We start from the raw sequence: 16,843 nt of genomic DNA, 5'->3' as shown, positions 1-16,843 counted from the left end.
GCATCTTCCTTTCCTTACCCTCCAATAGTCCAGCATTTTCCCTTCCACCCCCTATGTCTAACAATTCTCCCTCTTGCTTTTTTTTTCCCAATCGTGCATCTTCCCGGGGTTGTTGTTGGTGTCACTGCAGCCCAGACCACACTTAGTGTGAGCTGTGCAAGGCACATGTGTGTGCTCAATGCTATATCCTCCCCCCTCCCCCAGAACCTCCAGTTTCAGAGGAGTGGGATGCAGCAGGCCTGAACATGTATATATGCATAAAAGCCCTATGCTATGCAGTTAACATTTCTGTTGCTGTACTGCCACCAATGCCACTCTCAAGATTATGGTATATTCTAAGAGAAATGTCTCCTACAAATAATGCTATTGACTCCATACATTTATGAATTTGAATGTATTTTTCTTCCTAATTAAAGTGGTTTTCCAGTCATATTAATAGATATTAAATATCTTGCCATGTATTCTAATGGTGAGGGCCCTTACAATGAAGACTGTTTTGAAAGCCTAAAAATTTAACAGCAGTCAGAACCATTCTTAGAAGTATTAAAAACTTGCTCAGCACTCTGAAAAACATACTATCAACTTTTAAGAATATTCTATTTATTGTGTTTCCTACTGAAACAATGAAAAAAATACCCTATTAGTATAATAAAGGGTGGGGGAAAAACAGACCATTTTATGGAAAAGTTCAGTTTGAAAGAAGAAAACATCTTAGATTTCAAGAAGATTTGGGAAATGTGTTATCAAAAATGGCCTGAGTTCACCTAGTTCTGCTTGTTAGCTTAGTGGGGGATATTTGTTCCATGAATCCAACAAAGAAACAATGGAGTAGGTGTAGACACTTGATATTCCCAACACAAAAACAGATGGTCCTGCCAGAGGGTAAGGAAAAACTATTTTATTCTAAAATAAACATGCTTAGGGCCCTGTTTACTAGGGCGCACTTATGTTTTTAGCGCATGCTAATACTACTATTTATCATTTCTATAGCGCTACAAGGCATACACAGCACTGTACATGCTAAATGCTAGAGTCACTCATGTGTTCCTATGGGTGACTTAGGGCCCCTTTTACCAAGCTGCGGCAAAAGAGGGCTTGAGCAGTGGGTAAAAGGGAAGTCTCTCTTTCCTGCAAGAAATGGCCGTGAGCAAGTAAAGCACTTGCCGTGTGGCCATTTGGGGGGAATCCCTTAGCGGCAGTATGGGCTCCCATGCTAACCTGGCAGTAACCAGGCAGCACACAGCACTGCCTGATTACTGCCGGGTACACTCCGGCACTACAAAAATGAATATATCTTTTTTAGTGCCGGATATGACGGCGCACTAGGGGTGGGAAGTAATGCTGGGCTGCTGTGGTAGCCCAGAAGTACTTCCTGTTTAGCAAGCGGCAAGCCCGCATTGGGCTTACCACCTCTTAGTAAAAGGGGCCCTTAGTGTTTAGCATGTTCTAATCATTAGTGTGCAGTAAAAACACTAGCGAGCCTGTGGTGCAGCTTAGTAAACAAGGCCCTTAAAATATAATAGTACAGTTCTACACTGTGGGGTCCTTTTACTAAGGTGCACTGAAAAATGGCTTGTGGTAGTGTAGGCGCAGGTTTTGGGTGCGCACAGAATCATTTTTCAGCGCACCTGTAAAAAATGGACGTGCGGCAAAATGAAAATTGCCGCTCATCCATTTTGGGTCTGAGACCTTACTGTCAGCCATTGACCTAGTGGTAAAGTCTCACGTGGTAACCGGGCGGTAATGACCTGTGCGCACCCAATACACATGCCCAAAATAAAAATTATTTTTCGGAATGCATGCCAAAAATAAATTACCACAAGAGCCACACCGTAGCTGGGTGGTAACTCCATTTTGGTGCATGTTGGGCGTGCGTAGATGCTTAAGCCGGCTTAGTAAAAGGGCCCCTAAGAGGCTTGCTATTATGGATCGATTCAACATCATTGCAAGCCTTGTGAAGCACTGCTGTACTTTTACATTTTAAGCCTGTTTTTTCTTAGCCTCTGGCAGTACCATTTCGTTTTGTGTTAGGAAGACCAAGGATCCACCCCTACTCCATTGTTTCTTTGTTGATTGACTTAGGTAGTTCTTTCTTTCTTTTTTAGACTCTTACACTTGTCTATTCCTGTTTTTGAATCTGACCTAGTGAAAACTTCTCTATCTTTACAGGAAACTTTCATCACATTCAGATATTTTTTTTTCTGATAATAAATCTTCTAAACTAATTTTACCTTGGGAGAAATAACTCTAGCATGATGACTACGTGACATTTTAAGGCAAGAGACTTCTGAAAATACTGCCCTGCTTTATAAATCACCCAGTGGAGCACAATGGAAACAAACCAGGCTTGCCTTGATGGTAGGAAATGGCAGGCCTATATTTTTTATAATACCCAGTTCTGAGCAGTGATTAAAATACCAGGTTATCCACCAGTGCCTGAACTATCCATCAGACACTGTATGAGCATGAAGATTTACCACAGCAAAAAGACATAAATAATCATCAGCTGAGTTTGACATCTAGAGAGAAGACAGTTTGTGGTGGCCTGTATCATAGGTTAAAGCTATATTAATGGCTTTCCTTCCTCACCAAGTGATAAAAAATAAATGAAAACTCTCCACTTCCCAGTTTTACAAAACATGTAGATTACCTCACGTTCTTATGCAGGCTGGTTTTATTGTTCAGATTCACACACTCTGTTTCACTTACTGATAGCTGAATGTTCCAGATGCTGAATTTGTTAGCTACTGATTTGATGTGAACACAGGATGCAGGTTAATGTCTCCAAATGTATTATAAAATCTTGTATCTTCTTTGAAGTAAATCAGAAGACTGAATCATTCACTAATAGAGGATTAGAGAAGAAGCTGAAATCTGTGGAATATTTCTGAATGTATTCTGTTGAAGAATCAAAAATAATTTAAAATGTGGAGATGATTTACAAAAAATATATCTGGCATTGGAGCTGGCTATAGATCCTTTTTTGTACTATTACACTTTAATTTGGTTGAATCTGCATTTCTTTTACTCTGAGGAAATATAGACTGGTCTCTGCTCAGTGTACCTAATGACAAACAACTTTACTATACAGCTGGCCTCTCAGCCTTACAAAATTTGACTTAACCAGCATTAGAGCTAACATAATAAGATGACTTACCAAACAGTTTTAATGCTAGAGATACATGCTAGAGGTACATTTTGCCCTAACACCTTTTTTTAACCAAGCAAGTGCCTAATTACTAATCATTTGCTCCCATTTTGTGTCTATGGAAAATGCTTAGGGGCCCTTTTACTAAAGGGTTGTCGCGCGGCAATGGACTTACAGTGTACCAATCCGGAACTATCACCAGGCTACTGCAGGAGTCCAGCGGTAGTTCCCACCCCAAGGACGTGCCATTTCTAGCGCTACAGAATTTTTTTCGATTTTTGTAGCACTGGAGCTTAACCTGGGGTAATCTGTGCTGCCTGATTTCCAGGTTAGCGCAGGAACCCCTACACCATCTCAGTGGGTGGTGGTAAGGGCTCCTCACTGAAATGGCCTTGCGGTAAGTGAACCACTTACCGCACAGCCATTTCATGAAAAATTGTCAGTTCTTTACCTGCTGCGGTAAAAGGGGTCCTCAGCACATATCAAAAACACACGCTAATGCTAGCGCAGGACCTCTTTTACTGCAGCATAGTAAAAGAGCCCCTTAGAAAGTAAGGCCCTAATATAATAGGCTACACTGTATGAGTTGTCTAGGCCGGAAAACAAATATTTAGGGGTATGTGTTCAAAATTATAATAGTAAAAGCAGCCCAATGTTTCTGGGGAACAGAACGCAGTTTACAATGCTGATGGCAAATTGAATTGTTCATTTACTGCAAGCGTTTATCAACCTGCAATGCTGAGTTATTGCAGGTTAGTGACTCCCTTCATAAACTAGGCTGTGGCAAAATTTGGTATTTTAAGTAGCCCTCCTAGTGGGAATGGAAAGGTTTTTGTTTTTTTCTTGTTTTCCCCTTTTCTTCTCCTTTTAGTAAAGGGAAGGGCACTGTGTTTCCAGCACACAACAGCTCCATGCTGCTCCCTTCCTGCAACTGACTCACTAAACCTTCTGAGATCACTGACAGGCCTTTCCTAAAGTGCATTATGCACTTAAAAATGGTAAACCACTTGGTAACTGTTAGTGCACAACCATGTTAAGGGGTTTTTGCATTATTATAGCAGTTACCATGCAGCTTAAGTACTTTTTTTTTGTTAGGGAGTGTGGCATGAACATACAATGGATGTGGAGGTGTGTGTGTGTGTGTGTGTGTGTGTATATATATAGGCACATCTCCCAAAGAATATATATATATATATATATATATATATATATATATATATATATATATATATATATATATATATATATATATATTCTTAAAGACCAAAACATACATATGCTGACCCATTGATATTTTAAACATACATGTTTGCAAAGTGGATGTTCCCACTGCACAAAGCAAATGCAAAGATGTTGTAAATTACTAGCGGAACTTGATATGTTCTAACCTGGACTTCTCAATTCCAATTTGTACATTCTATCTAAAATGTGTACACTTGTACAGTACAGTACCATAATCAGCTCAATTTCTACTAAATATATGTAGGCTGTGGTGGTTAGGCTGTGGCTGCATTATAGAAAGCACCATCAGGGTAGTCCTATTGTGCTCATCATAGAAGGTTCTCCATGCTTAGTATGGAGGGGTTAATCAGTGAAAGAATCCTCTCTCCATTCTTGCAAAACTGGTACCAGGCATCTGGGCCTGAAAACCAATTATCTCCTATTGGATATTTGTTTGTGGAGTATATAGATTCTCTCCCAAAATATCCCCTCACAACCTTCATAGAACTGATATGTCCTAAAAAAAAAGTGGTGCGAGTCAGATGCAGAACGATATAAAGCAGCAAAATAATTATAGAAAAACAATTGTGCATGTATTTTCATGTGAAGAAGTAGCCTATTTCTCCCACAGTAACTTGTTAAATCTTTCTACCCTTTGGCAAGTCAGTTCACCTCTATTGCCTCAGGTACAACTTAGACGGTAAGGCAATTTGGACAGGGAAATAACACATGTACCTGAATTTGTAACTCACCTTGAACTCAGATTTGAAAGGTGATTAATTAAATCTCAAATCCAAATCTGTGGATCCAGAAGATAAACATAGGACATGCTATGTTGAGTCTGACCAGAGGTACATCAAGCCCAATATCCTGTTTCCAAGAGTGACCAGTCAATGTTGCTAGGAAGTACCTGGTAAATTCCAAAGAATTTCTTATGGGTCCCCTTCATCATTGAGTGGTGGCTTTCCAATATCTACTTGGCCAATTGCTTATGAACCTTTCCACTAAATTTGTTTAAGCCACCTTTAATGCTAACTGTCCAAGAAGCTTCAACACATCTTCTGGCAATAAATTGCAAAACTTGATTGTTTTAGAGTGAAAATGAAAATACTTTTCTCTGATTTGTGTTCAATCTGCTACCTATTAGATTCCACCTTATTTGTGACACTATAAACCTATATGTGACTCACATCTGGAAAAACATAAATAAAAATGCTTTGCTTCTGGTGTCTTCAGCAATATTTTTCAGAGAAAGTCACATATCATATTCCATTTCTGTCATCTCTTCTTTAGCCTTTCTTCACAAGGGAGTCATTACATCTGCTGTTCTTTTTTTTTTTTTTTTTTGGGGGGGGGGGGGGGGGGTGTTTCTTCATACCTTTTCCAGTTCTACTATATCTGTTTTGCTTACACCTTCTTCAGTAGGTAACTCAAGGTGACTTGGGTATTTCCCTGTCCCTGGAGGGCTCATAATCTAAGTTTGTACCTGAGGCAATGATGGGTTAAGGAGGTCTTTTACTGAGGTGTGCTCATGTTTTTAGTGCGTGCTAAAATTGGGCCGGCGCTAAATATTAGAGACACCCATAGGAATGCATTGGCATCTCTAACATTTAGCACGTGCTAAAAATGTGAGTGTGCCTTAGTAAAAGGGGGTCTAGGTGACTTGCCCATGATCATGAGGAGCAGCAGTGGGATTTGAACTGGATACCTCTGGATGTTACGATCAGTGCTCTAACCACTAGGTCACCCCTCTAATATCCCTATGACAGAAGAAATCTCTCAGCATCAAAATTTCCTCTTCCTAATCACCCATCTTAACTTTACACTGCATTTGCTTTCAGAACTTCTGAGTCTCCACAATCCTCTCTGTTCCCTCTTCTAAACTAAATTGAAATAATATTACAAAATGATTTGACCACAGGATTGGCATATTTTATTTCTAAACTGGTGTACTGCATTTGGGCAAAATCTGGAACAAAAATAGAATCTAAAAGATTTTTTTTTATTACATTTGTACCCTGTGCTTTCCCACTCATGGCAGGCTCAATGTTCCTTACATATTATATACAGGTGCTTATTTGTACCTGGGGCAATGGAGGGTTAAGTGACTTGCCCAGAGTCACAAGGAGCTGCCTGTGCCTGAAGTGGGAATTGAACTCAGTTCCTCAGGACCAAAGTCCACCACCCTAACTACTAGGCCACTCCTCCACTTCTGATGTGGAGAACTTTTAACAAGTTGTACCATTCCATGTGCAGTCAACCTAGAATTTTAAAAAGTAGCTTGACCATCACTTAAATCATCAAAGTGAGTATTCATATCCCCTAACACTGTCAATTTATCATACTGTGTACCTAACTGTAGAATAAATTCTATCAAATTTTCCCATTTATCAATGGTTAGAACTGGAGGACAGTATAACAACTAGATTATTAACTGATCCTGTTTTCAATAATAGCCCTTTGATATCAACCATTTCTTGCTCCGAAGATAAATCTTCTTTAGCAATTGCTGCAACCCCACCCCTTCAATGACTCTTATGAGTACTGGAGTGTAGCAATTCATAAATTTGTGAATAATGTTTCTCCTTTACATAGAGTTAGTATGTGGGCACACATATAATCTTAGTTTTCTGCAGATTTGAATAAGACCAAGAAAATAGTAAGGAAGTTAAGTGAATATAGAGAAGATGTAAATTACCCAATGATAAATTAAAATGGAGAGCAGCAGCCAATTAATATCTAGGTAAATTAAAATCAAGTAGAAGGCAATAGCTAGCTATTTTTTTTTAATGAGAAAAGCTTAAACAAATGTAGGCAATGGACTTATAGGCCCAATATCATGTTCCCTGTCTCTCAGTAAATACATTAGCAGATTTTGAACTACTTGCAGTTTCCTAAAATATTTTAAGAGCAAACCATTAGGAAGCATATGAAATAATTTATGCATTATGAAGCATATGAAATAATTTATGCATAGATTACTGTCTCTAAGCAGGCATTTTCTATAAAAAAATGGCCTTAATAGCTACATATTCAATAACTGTAATACATAAACAAAAATAGCTATAAATGCAAAAACTGCAATAAAGAAAAAAATGGCAATCATAAAGACTTGTTCTTCTATATTCAAGTGTGTATCTAATCTTCCTTTTTATTCTTAAACTTGTGAAGTCAAGCAAGGGCATACTCAATAGTATAGCATAACAGAGTATGTGATTTTGTTATTACCTTATTATTCTGATTTATAGGTATGATACAAATTATGATTTATATTAGAAAATCAGTAGTTTGCATGGTTTTTCATGTTAAAGAATGCCCTAGATGCTTGAATTGTAGGCATATACCAAAGCTAAGCCTGCTCACAAGGGGAAAGGGTTAAAGTCTGGGATAAAAGGAGAGGGAGGGGTCCATGGGGTTCTGGGTAGTGAAGGGGAAAGGAAGAAAGGGAGCCAATTGGTGTATGTGGCTGAGGAAGAGGCAGTTGAGACAGAGGTGATGACTGGAAGGAATTCTGGTAGGGAAATGATCCTGTACATAGCGGATTTTGAGGAGGGAGGGCGAGGTATGGGTGGATGTGTGAGGAAATGTTTCTCCCTCCTAACCTCCCATTTGTTCACTGTTTGTTTGGTGTGAGGGTTTTTGGAATTGTTGGGAAGTGGGGGCATGGTTATCCCAGTTGCTGTTTTGTTGGGGGATTTTGGAAGAGAATTTGAAGGAAAGTAAGTGTATTTATCTCTTGTGCAACACTGCCATGAGTGACAGCACAGACCTTCTTGGGGAAGTTATAGATAAAGGTTATTGAGAATGTTTTTTCCTATTTGATTGCAGCTAGATCATTACTGATTAGCTGTGGGGGTTTGGGGGGGGGGCAGATAATAAACTGCTGTGGGATCATTGTTTTGAGTCAGTTGATTTTGAATGTTAAGTGTTTTTGATTAGTTCTTGAATTATGGTTAATAAACCTGCAGCTAATTTTGTGACATTGAAGATAAAAGATTTATATCTGGTTATTATCCTTACTGAGGTTTGTCTCTTGTGAAATGGTGAGAGTATGGTGTGAATACCTATGTTACTGCTGTTTACATATTTTGAGTTTTATCATAAATGTCCAGGTGCTAGACATTAACTGCCTTCTACCAAATAGCATATAGGGACAGACTTAAAGATTTCAATATATATACTTCGGAAGGAAGGCGGAAGAGGGGAGATATGCTAGAGATGTGTAAATACCTACATATTACTAATCCCAGTATTAATATCAATTTTACTGGAGGGGGTTCTTCATAAGAAATCTTTTATACCCAGCTCCAAATATTTCTTAACAATATTTTTATTGATTTCAAGGGAGTGTAAGTAATGGATCTGTCAGATACCCATGTCACCACCATTCAGGCTATATATATGAGCCAGTCATTTTTTCTTATGGTGGGCATGTATTCCTCATTGATCCATACTTTTTAATACTTAAACTTTCACCCGACATTTCCTCCTAAATGTTCTATCTTATAGTAAAATTACACTTAGCTTATCCGAATCTTCTGTTCTTTTTTCTTTTTTTGTTTATTTCTTATATAATTGAATACGGAGACGTTCATTCATCCTACATGAACTCGTGTTTCGCATACTGCTGTGTCAAGGTACATCTCCTCTGTATAAGCTAGAAAAGTATCCGTAGCTCAGAGAACTACAGAATGGTGGTGACATGGGTAAATACCTACATGGCATAAATGCACAGGAGGCGAGAGTCTCTTTCAGTTGAAAGGAAGCTCTGGAATTAGGGGACATAGGATGAAGGTGAAAGGGAGAGACTCAGAAATAACCTGAGGAAATACTTCTTCCTGGAAAGGATAGTGAATTTGTGGAATGGCCTCCCTGTGGAGATGGTGGAGACAAAAATTGTGTCTGAATTTAAGAAAGCTTGGGACAAGTACATAAGCTCTCTAAGGGAGTGAAAGGAAGAGTAGATTGCATGGATGGTCAAACTGGATAGGCTATATGGTCTTTATCTGCCTTCATTCTTCTCTTGCTTTGTAAATAATGTACTAAAAACAATAAAAATGCCATTTAAAATGAGTTTCCTGCCATCAAATTTACTTTGGTTGTGTTATGTAGTAACAGGATGATGGACTATTTGTCATTTGTTGGATTATATTTTCCACATCAACCAACTCTAAAACCTAGTTGTCTTGTACCATTCCCCTTCAGTAATGCATAGGAGTCTCATTAATTTGTTTTCAGAAAAATTTGACCTATGTTTTCTAAAACTTTGCTTTAAAATATTTTGCCTTCAATTGTGCATTTCCTTAGAGATCACTCATTCTTTGAACCCATGACATCATGAACTTCTTTGATGACCTGTGTGCCAGAGTGTGAAGGAAGAACTGCTCAAGGACACATTTTATTCTACTTTATTGGAAGAAGTTCATTATATGGTGGATAGAACACAAGATACAATTTTAAGTAGTGATTCTAGTTCTGATAGAAAGTTATTCAAATGTGACACATGTATATTACACAGTTATCATGAGATATATCATTAACTATTGTTATAAGAAATCACAAAATGATGATAAAGAAATCTATACAAACTCTTTTTAAAATACCATCATAGCATGTTGTTCCATATAATATGTGAAAAGAGTGGCAGTGACTATGCAAGATTATATTCTAAATTGAAAACAAAGCCTTCAGAAAATAACAATGTAAAAATATTGCAAAAATATACTGTTTGAAAATTAAATTCAGTACAGTTGTTGATTTTAGCTTTAAACATTTTTAACTCCGCTAAGGCAATCCTAAGTTAATAAGTGATCATTCGATAACAGCTTTAAATGGGACATCCATTTTCAGACATGGAAATATGCTTCCAACAGCTAGATTTCACATTTCTCATTTAGGAAGTGCTAATAGCTGGTTCCTGTACAGTACTTTGCTGATCTGTTATATATGGCAGATCTGTTAGTATGATAAGCATATTTCTTTACTTTTGTTACTACAGTGCAGCCCATACATTGTGTCATCATATTGTTTGTATCTTGATTTGGATCATTCTCTTTCTCATACTTTGCCCAAATATGTACCTACAGCAAAGCTGCTTGTGGGGTGATTCAATACCCAATGGCAGTAGAATCGAGCAACTTGCTGAATGAGTATAGTTGGAAATCAGTTGAACAGACCAAATAATACCCTTTCAGAACAAAATGTGGGGGTTTTTTTGTCCATGTTCACAGTGTTTTTGAAGTCTGACACTAAGAGGCACTTTTACAAAGCAGTGATAGGGCTACAATGGACTTGGTGCGCGACGATATGGCCTTACCGCCAGACTAATTCGGGAGCCTGGCAGTAGTGCTGACTCCCACCGTGCAGCATTTCTGGCACCAACAAATTATTTTACATTTTTTAGCACCGGGGTCTTACCCAGTGGTAATCAGACAGTGCAGAAGGCAGTAAGGGCTCCCCCCAGAAATGGCTGCGTGGCAAGTGTTATATGCATAAATGACCTTTACAGAATACCTATTAGCAGAAAAGTATGTGCCATGGACATAATTTTGTGGAGTGTGTAAATATACACTTAAATTATAGTCTATCATCATTTTATGTACATATAGGTACAGGAATTTACACCAGCTATAGTCTGCCCAATATTCAAAAGGGTTTAACTGGGTAAGAGAGGCTCCTTCCCAGTTAAACCCCACTGAGCAACCCAGCATGTAATATTCAGCAGCACTTAACCCTTTAGTGCTGTTGAATATTGCCACTAACTGGCCATCTCGTAACTTATGAACTGCAATTAACCAGGTACAAGTCTGAATACTGGCCAGTTAATTTCTAGGTGACTGCTGAGACCCAGATATTCAGTGACAGGAGCCGCTCATACCCTGACTTTGAATATTAGGGATCAACTCAGCCTGTGGCTGTGAGCGGGTCAGAGACCACTTACCACTATGGGCTGAATATTGGGTAGAGTTGTTTTCTGCCACACCCACATTTCCTTATAGCACCCACATTTCCTTATAGAATAGCCTTGAAATAATTGCCTATTTGCCCTCTTATTCTAGGTACCGTTTCATAAAATTACCCTTTTTAATGTATGCCAAGTTGTATCCAACTCTTGCAGAAGGAGGCAAATTTTACTTCCTATGAATCCTTGCAATTGAATTGTATATGTTAGTTATTCTGTAATATTCTAACAAATTTTTTAATATTTATCTTCTGGTAAATCCATGATGAGTGTGTAAATAATCCATGTCACATCACCATAGCATTGCTCAGTTATAAGCATTAATGAAATCTATCTTGTGTTCTGACTATATACAGTGTGATCTAATAGGAAACTAAAACCTCAGAATGACTTTAACTTTTCTGTGAATCATTCCTTGCAATGTAAGTGGGCCGTGTCTAGTATATTATAGAAAAAATACTCAACACATTCAAAAAAGATTTCTAACAAGATACATATCTGCTATTCTTGTTTTCCTATTGTTGATCAGAATATTAATCAATCCTGGAAATCATGTGAAAATTCAGGAAGGCACTTTAGGATTCTTCATTGCAAGTGATGCCAAAGAAGTCAAAAGGTAAATTCCATCATAAATCTATTAGTATATATATTGAATGCTTTTTTGAGACATGCAACAGAAAGAAAGAAATGAACACCTGGGCTCATTTTCCTCATGCAGTTGCAAGCCTATACCATTACATAGCTTTAGAGTGCTAAGGAAAATCTATGAATGCCCATGAAAGCCAAAGAGAAACTCCACAGCTTCTTGTTTCTTTTAGTAGTAGCTTGCTCTTTGACATTCTGTAATAGTTTTTCACATCCTACTCACCAAGTATACAATAGATGGAAATTGAGCTCATCTTGTAGTAAGAAGCAATGCTAAACATCCTGCCAAATTTCTTAATTGTTTAAATGGGATGAAAAACATAGTAGGTCAGAGAGATGAAGTGGATGTAGCTCATCTGAACTTTATTCAGGGTTTTGACACTGTCCTACATAAAAGATTGGAAAGCATACTATCCAAGATGGAATATGTAAATTAGATGAGAAATTGGTTGAGCACTTAGAAACTAGTGGTTAGTGGAGTCTGTTTTGATGCAGATACCTCAGGGCTTGATGCTAGGGTTAGTTCTCTTCAATGTCTGTAATGGTAACATGGACAGAGAGACATAAAGGTAAATATGCTTATTTTCAGATGATACAAACATTTGTAATAATATAGTGTTTTTTAAAGAAGCACTATTCATGTTTTAGATGTTAACGGTTCATATTGAATGGTCATCCAAATTCTTTAACAAAGCCAAGATAGGAAAGTCTAAAACTGATGAATGTGCATAATGGCAAGGGAGCATGGTCTGGATGTGTTCTGAGCAGGACTTGGGTGAGCAAAAATGTGGACAATCATACCTCATTATAGAAGGGGAAGGAACATCCATATTCATAAAAGTCAATGTCAGGAGTTAGACCTAGTACCTGGAATATCCAAGGGACCCTTGGTGGAAGAGTCAGTAACTATTTGCACTTATCCTGTTTTACGAGGCAAAACATAACACAGGGTAAGTACAAAGCCTATGCGTGCATGCAGGGAGTGTGCCCAGCATCTGCACTGCATATACACAGGGCATGTATTACCCCATATTCCATGGTGGTGCTCCCAAACCCATGCTCCCCTTCCAGCTATTTCAAGCAGGTCCAAAGCTCTATCCTAACCCCCCCCCCCCAATAGTTATGATCTCTCTCCAGAACTCCCTTATGTCCAATTCCCCTCCCATCCATTCCTTATGTACAGTCCCTCTACCAACACTCCCCCATGACTTATGATCTTCCCTACACACAACACTGCCCCAGAACAAGAGCTATAATATACTCATCACCTATCCTCACCCACTCCCCAAACCCCTCCCTATCCATTTAAATCTTCCCACATGGTAAATTTCTCAATACAGTGACCTCAGGAAACAGCAGTCCCCAGTCTGCTGCTCAGGACTGTGCCAGGAACCAAGATAGTGCCTTTACCTTCAAGTAGTGCTAGAAAGTAGAGGTACTAGGATCCAAGATGACACTGCCTCTGCCTTCTAGCAATGCTTGAAAGCAGAGGCACCATCTTAGGTCCTGGCACCCTCCTGAGAAGCAGCAGAGAGAGGGATCATTATTGCCCAGGAACACTGTAACGTGACATTTACTGTGTGGGTAGGTCCTGGTGGGTTGGTAGGGGTGGAGGGGGGATCGGGAAAGAATCAGACATAAAGGATGATTAGGCAGGCAATAAGATATAAGGGGGAGGGGATCAGGTGACAGCAATATGAATTTCTATGTCGCTATTGCACAGCATAGACATTCATGTGCTGTAAAATGGACATTTTGCATGTCTGCTGTTTCCCTATCCATATTTTGAATGAGTTTGTGTCTAAAATTGAAGTTCTTGCTGCATGTAGCGGCACATAATTGTCCATTTGACCATTCATAACATTGGCACTCGCACAACCTTTCATCATTTTTACAACACATTAAACTATGCATAATAATTTAAAACAACACTTTAATTAAGTGGGAAAACATTGGCTGCAGCTTTATTTAAATCAAACAAATATAAACTTCTTATAAAATACCCAATTTTAACTTTCATTTATACTACCCCTCGCAGCTAGTTGGTATTGAACTAGCCACTCCCTCTGTTATCACACTTTAAATTTCAACTACCCCAAAGCTCGCTCCATGGTGTAGCAGGAGTGTGCACCAAAAGCTTGTGGCAGTAACACAAATGAACAAACTTAGGGCCCTGTTTACTAAGCCATGAGGTAGGCGCGCTAGTGTTTTTAGTACGTGCTAAAAATGCTAGAGCGCCTTAGCAAACAGGGCCTTTAATGTGGCCTTCACTGAGCCAAACTTATTGAACAACATGTACACAAACATTCATACTGTATCATCCACTTCGTTTCCCACAATCCAAGATGTGATCACACCCCTCCCAATGCTTTCACCTCTTATCTCTTTACTACCCTATGCAATTTTATTTCCTTATAATCCAATAACAGTTTAACCCACCTTACCCTTTCACCCTCTGTAAGGAATGGGCAGGGTGAGACAAAAACACTTCAAACAACCACGCACTACCACCCTCTCCTGCCCTCGCACTGCCTCCTTTCCACCTAAAACCTCAACATTCCAATCTCACAAACCCGCCCCATCCCTTCCTATTTCCCAAACCTAGCTCTCCAAATTCCCTCATATCCACTTTCTCAACCAAACCTACTCTACCAAACCCTGACTAATTACTATCAATTCTACCTCCCTCTTTTCCTCTCCTTATTCCCCCCTCCCCTAACAATATTACTTACAAACTTCCTTACTATCCCTACCTACAGCTGACTGGCTCAAGGTTGCTCAGTTATCTCCCCTCCCACTAAATCATGAGGGGCTCCCTTTTAAAACAGGTTCTACATAGGTAAAGATGTTCAAAAATTATAGGGGAACTTCAGACACCCCGGCTTGGATGTTTGATTTCCCATTTCAACATTCTTTCTCAACAGTTGTTCAGTATGTGTGTGTGTATAGGAGGGTGATGGGTGAAAAAGGAAAGGCACATTTAAAAACTAGAAAAATGGTCAAATTATTTGGTTGCATGTATCAAATCATGAATAACAGCAATTAAATATGAAATGAGCTAGAAGTAATCATCTAGCTCATTTCATAATTAACTGTTCTTATTTATGGTTTGATCACAAATGACCTGAAAGATTTTAGTCAGTGTAATAAAGCAACAGTATTTGTCTTGTGTGCAGTTACAGTAGAGTCTTGGTTAACAGACTTTCAATTATCTGACCATCTGCATTAACTGATGATTGGTAATCTGGGATGTGCCTATTCCCTCTCTCCTTCACTCCAAAACCTCAGGGCATCCTTGGACACCCCCCCCCCCCCCCTCAAAAAAATGCCTCCTACCCTACCCACCCTCCCAAACAGAAGTAGTATCTTTGCTCCCAGATCCCTAAGTGCCCCCACCTACCCAACCAGGGAATGCCCCCCCCTCGGGTCTACTTTTGAAGCCATGGTGGTCCAGCGGTGAGGTTGGAGCAGGAGCAATCTATATTCACTCCTGCCTATGTGGGCTCTGCTTCCAAAATGACTGCCACAAACTCTAGCGGCGTTGTCTTGGAGAAAATGAATGAAGAATTAAATGTCATAAAATATGGCTTAAATCTTCATGTTATAGATGTGAAGAAGTGTTTCAGACTTAGCCCTGATTTAGTTGAGTCTAAGTGAGCTTTCTACCTGGTGGTGTAATCATGTGCTATTAAGACAGATTGATATTCCATTGGTGCAAAAAAGACATTTGCATTCAGGTTGGGCGCTGATGTCTAGGACTTCAGTATGGTTCAGAGCTGAACTGAGCAATTCAGACTGGTGGAGAAAGGTTGCATACACTAGATCCACCGTAACGTGTGATCCCATTGAGATCTTTGCATTTTCAGTCAAGCGAAAGGAACTAGATGGATGACAGTAGCTAAATAGCCCACAATTTCTTAGTAGATGCTGGCTGCTGCCATAAGGTAGCAGAAATTGCATTCTGTCCATCGGCAGAAAAGCTTTGGCTTCTACTATATCCAAAATGCACCTATAAATCAATCCTTTTTTTTTAGGATGCAAGGCTGATTTCTGGAAGTTGATTATGAAGCCTAATCTCTGGAGGGGGTGAATTATTACTGGAACTAAGCTTCCTAAGGAAGTTTCTAGACGTCAAACATTTTGGTAGAAAAAAATTAGATGATCTCACTTGTGTAGATGTGCTGCTGCCACCACTAGGCATTTTGAAAAGATCCGAAGGACATAAGAGAGACTGAAAGAAAGAACCATGTACTCATAGTTATCCACATGAAGAATGAACTGGAGATATATTCTGCAACAGGATGGATCGGGATATATGTGTAAGCATCTTTGAGATCCAGTTTATACAGCCACTCTTTCTTCTTTAAGAGTGGCAGACTAAAGGAAAGCGTATTCACCTGAATTTCTCTTAAAAAAAAAAAAAGAGGCTGAGGTCTCTGGGATTCAGGCTAAGGTTCAAGGTCCCTGTCTTTTTGGGTATAAATTGTCTCATCAGGTTTAACAAATACAGGACTTGCATTTGCTGAGTTTATCTCTGGTAGGGCAAGAAGATTCTTTTACAGTAATAATGGCATTTGGATGAACTGATATACTTAACAAAAAAGCTGGCCCTTGGCAGAACAGCAGAGAGATATTGTAGAGCACAGCAGTCATATTTTGATGTTTACATTCTCTTTTACCTTCTCCCCAAAGATAAAATCTTTAGTGCACAGGGCATCTGCCAACCTGATAGATAGGCATTCATGTAAATATAATCATTCCACTTTCTTGGAAATGGACTTATAGCAATTTGTGAAATGTTGGAACTTGGAGACGATGGCAATCAGCATGCCACTACAGGCTCTGAACATGAAACAGATAATAAAACA

General features: G+C 39.0%; 1 protein-coding gene across 1 annotated transcript in view; it reads left to right on the top strand.

Annotated features, from left to right (window-relative positions):
- KCNMA1 (potassium calcium-activated channel subfamily M alpha 1) overlaps positions 1-16,843 on the top strand; it is a 1,310,561-nt gene that overhangs the window by 1,027,885 nt on the left and 265,833 nt on the right. The window contains exon 17 of the mRNA XM_030203235.1: positions 11,860-11,946. Within this exon, the coding sequence (XP_030059095.1) occupies positions 11,860-11,946 (87 nt within the window). The remainder of the gene's footprint in view (positions 1-11,859; positions 11,947-16,843) is intronic.

The sequence above is a fragment of the Microcaecilia unicolor genome, chromosome 5 (assembly GCF_901765095.1).
Source record: "Microcaecilia unicolor chromosome 5, aMicUni1.1, whole genome shotgun sequence".
Classification (NCBI taxonomy): Eukaryota; Metazoa; Chordata; class Amphibia; order Gymnophiona; family Siphonopidae; genus Microcaecilia; species Microcaecilia unicolor.
Note: the sequence above shows the minus strand (reverse complement) of the source record. Positions and strands in the feature narration are given on the sequence as shown.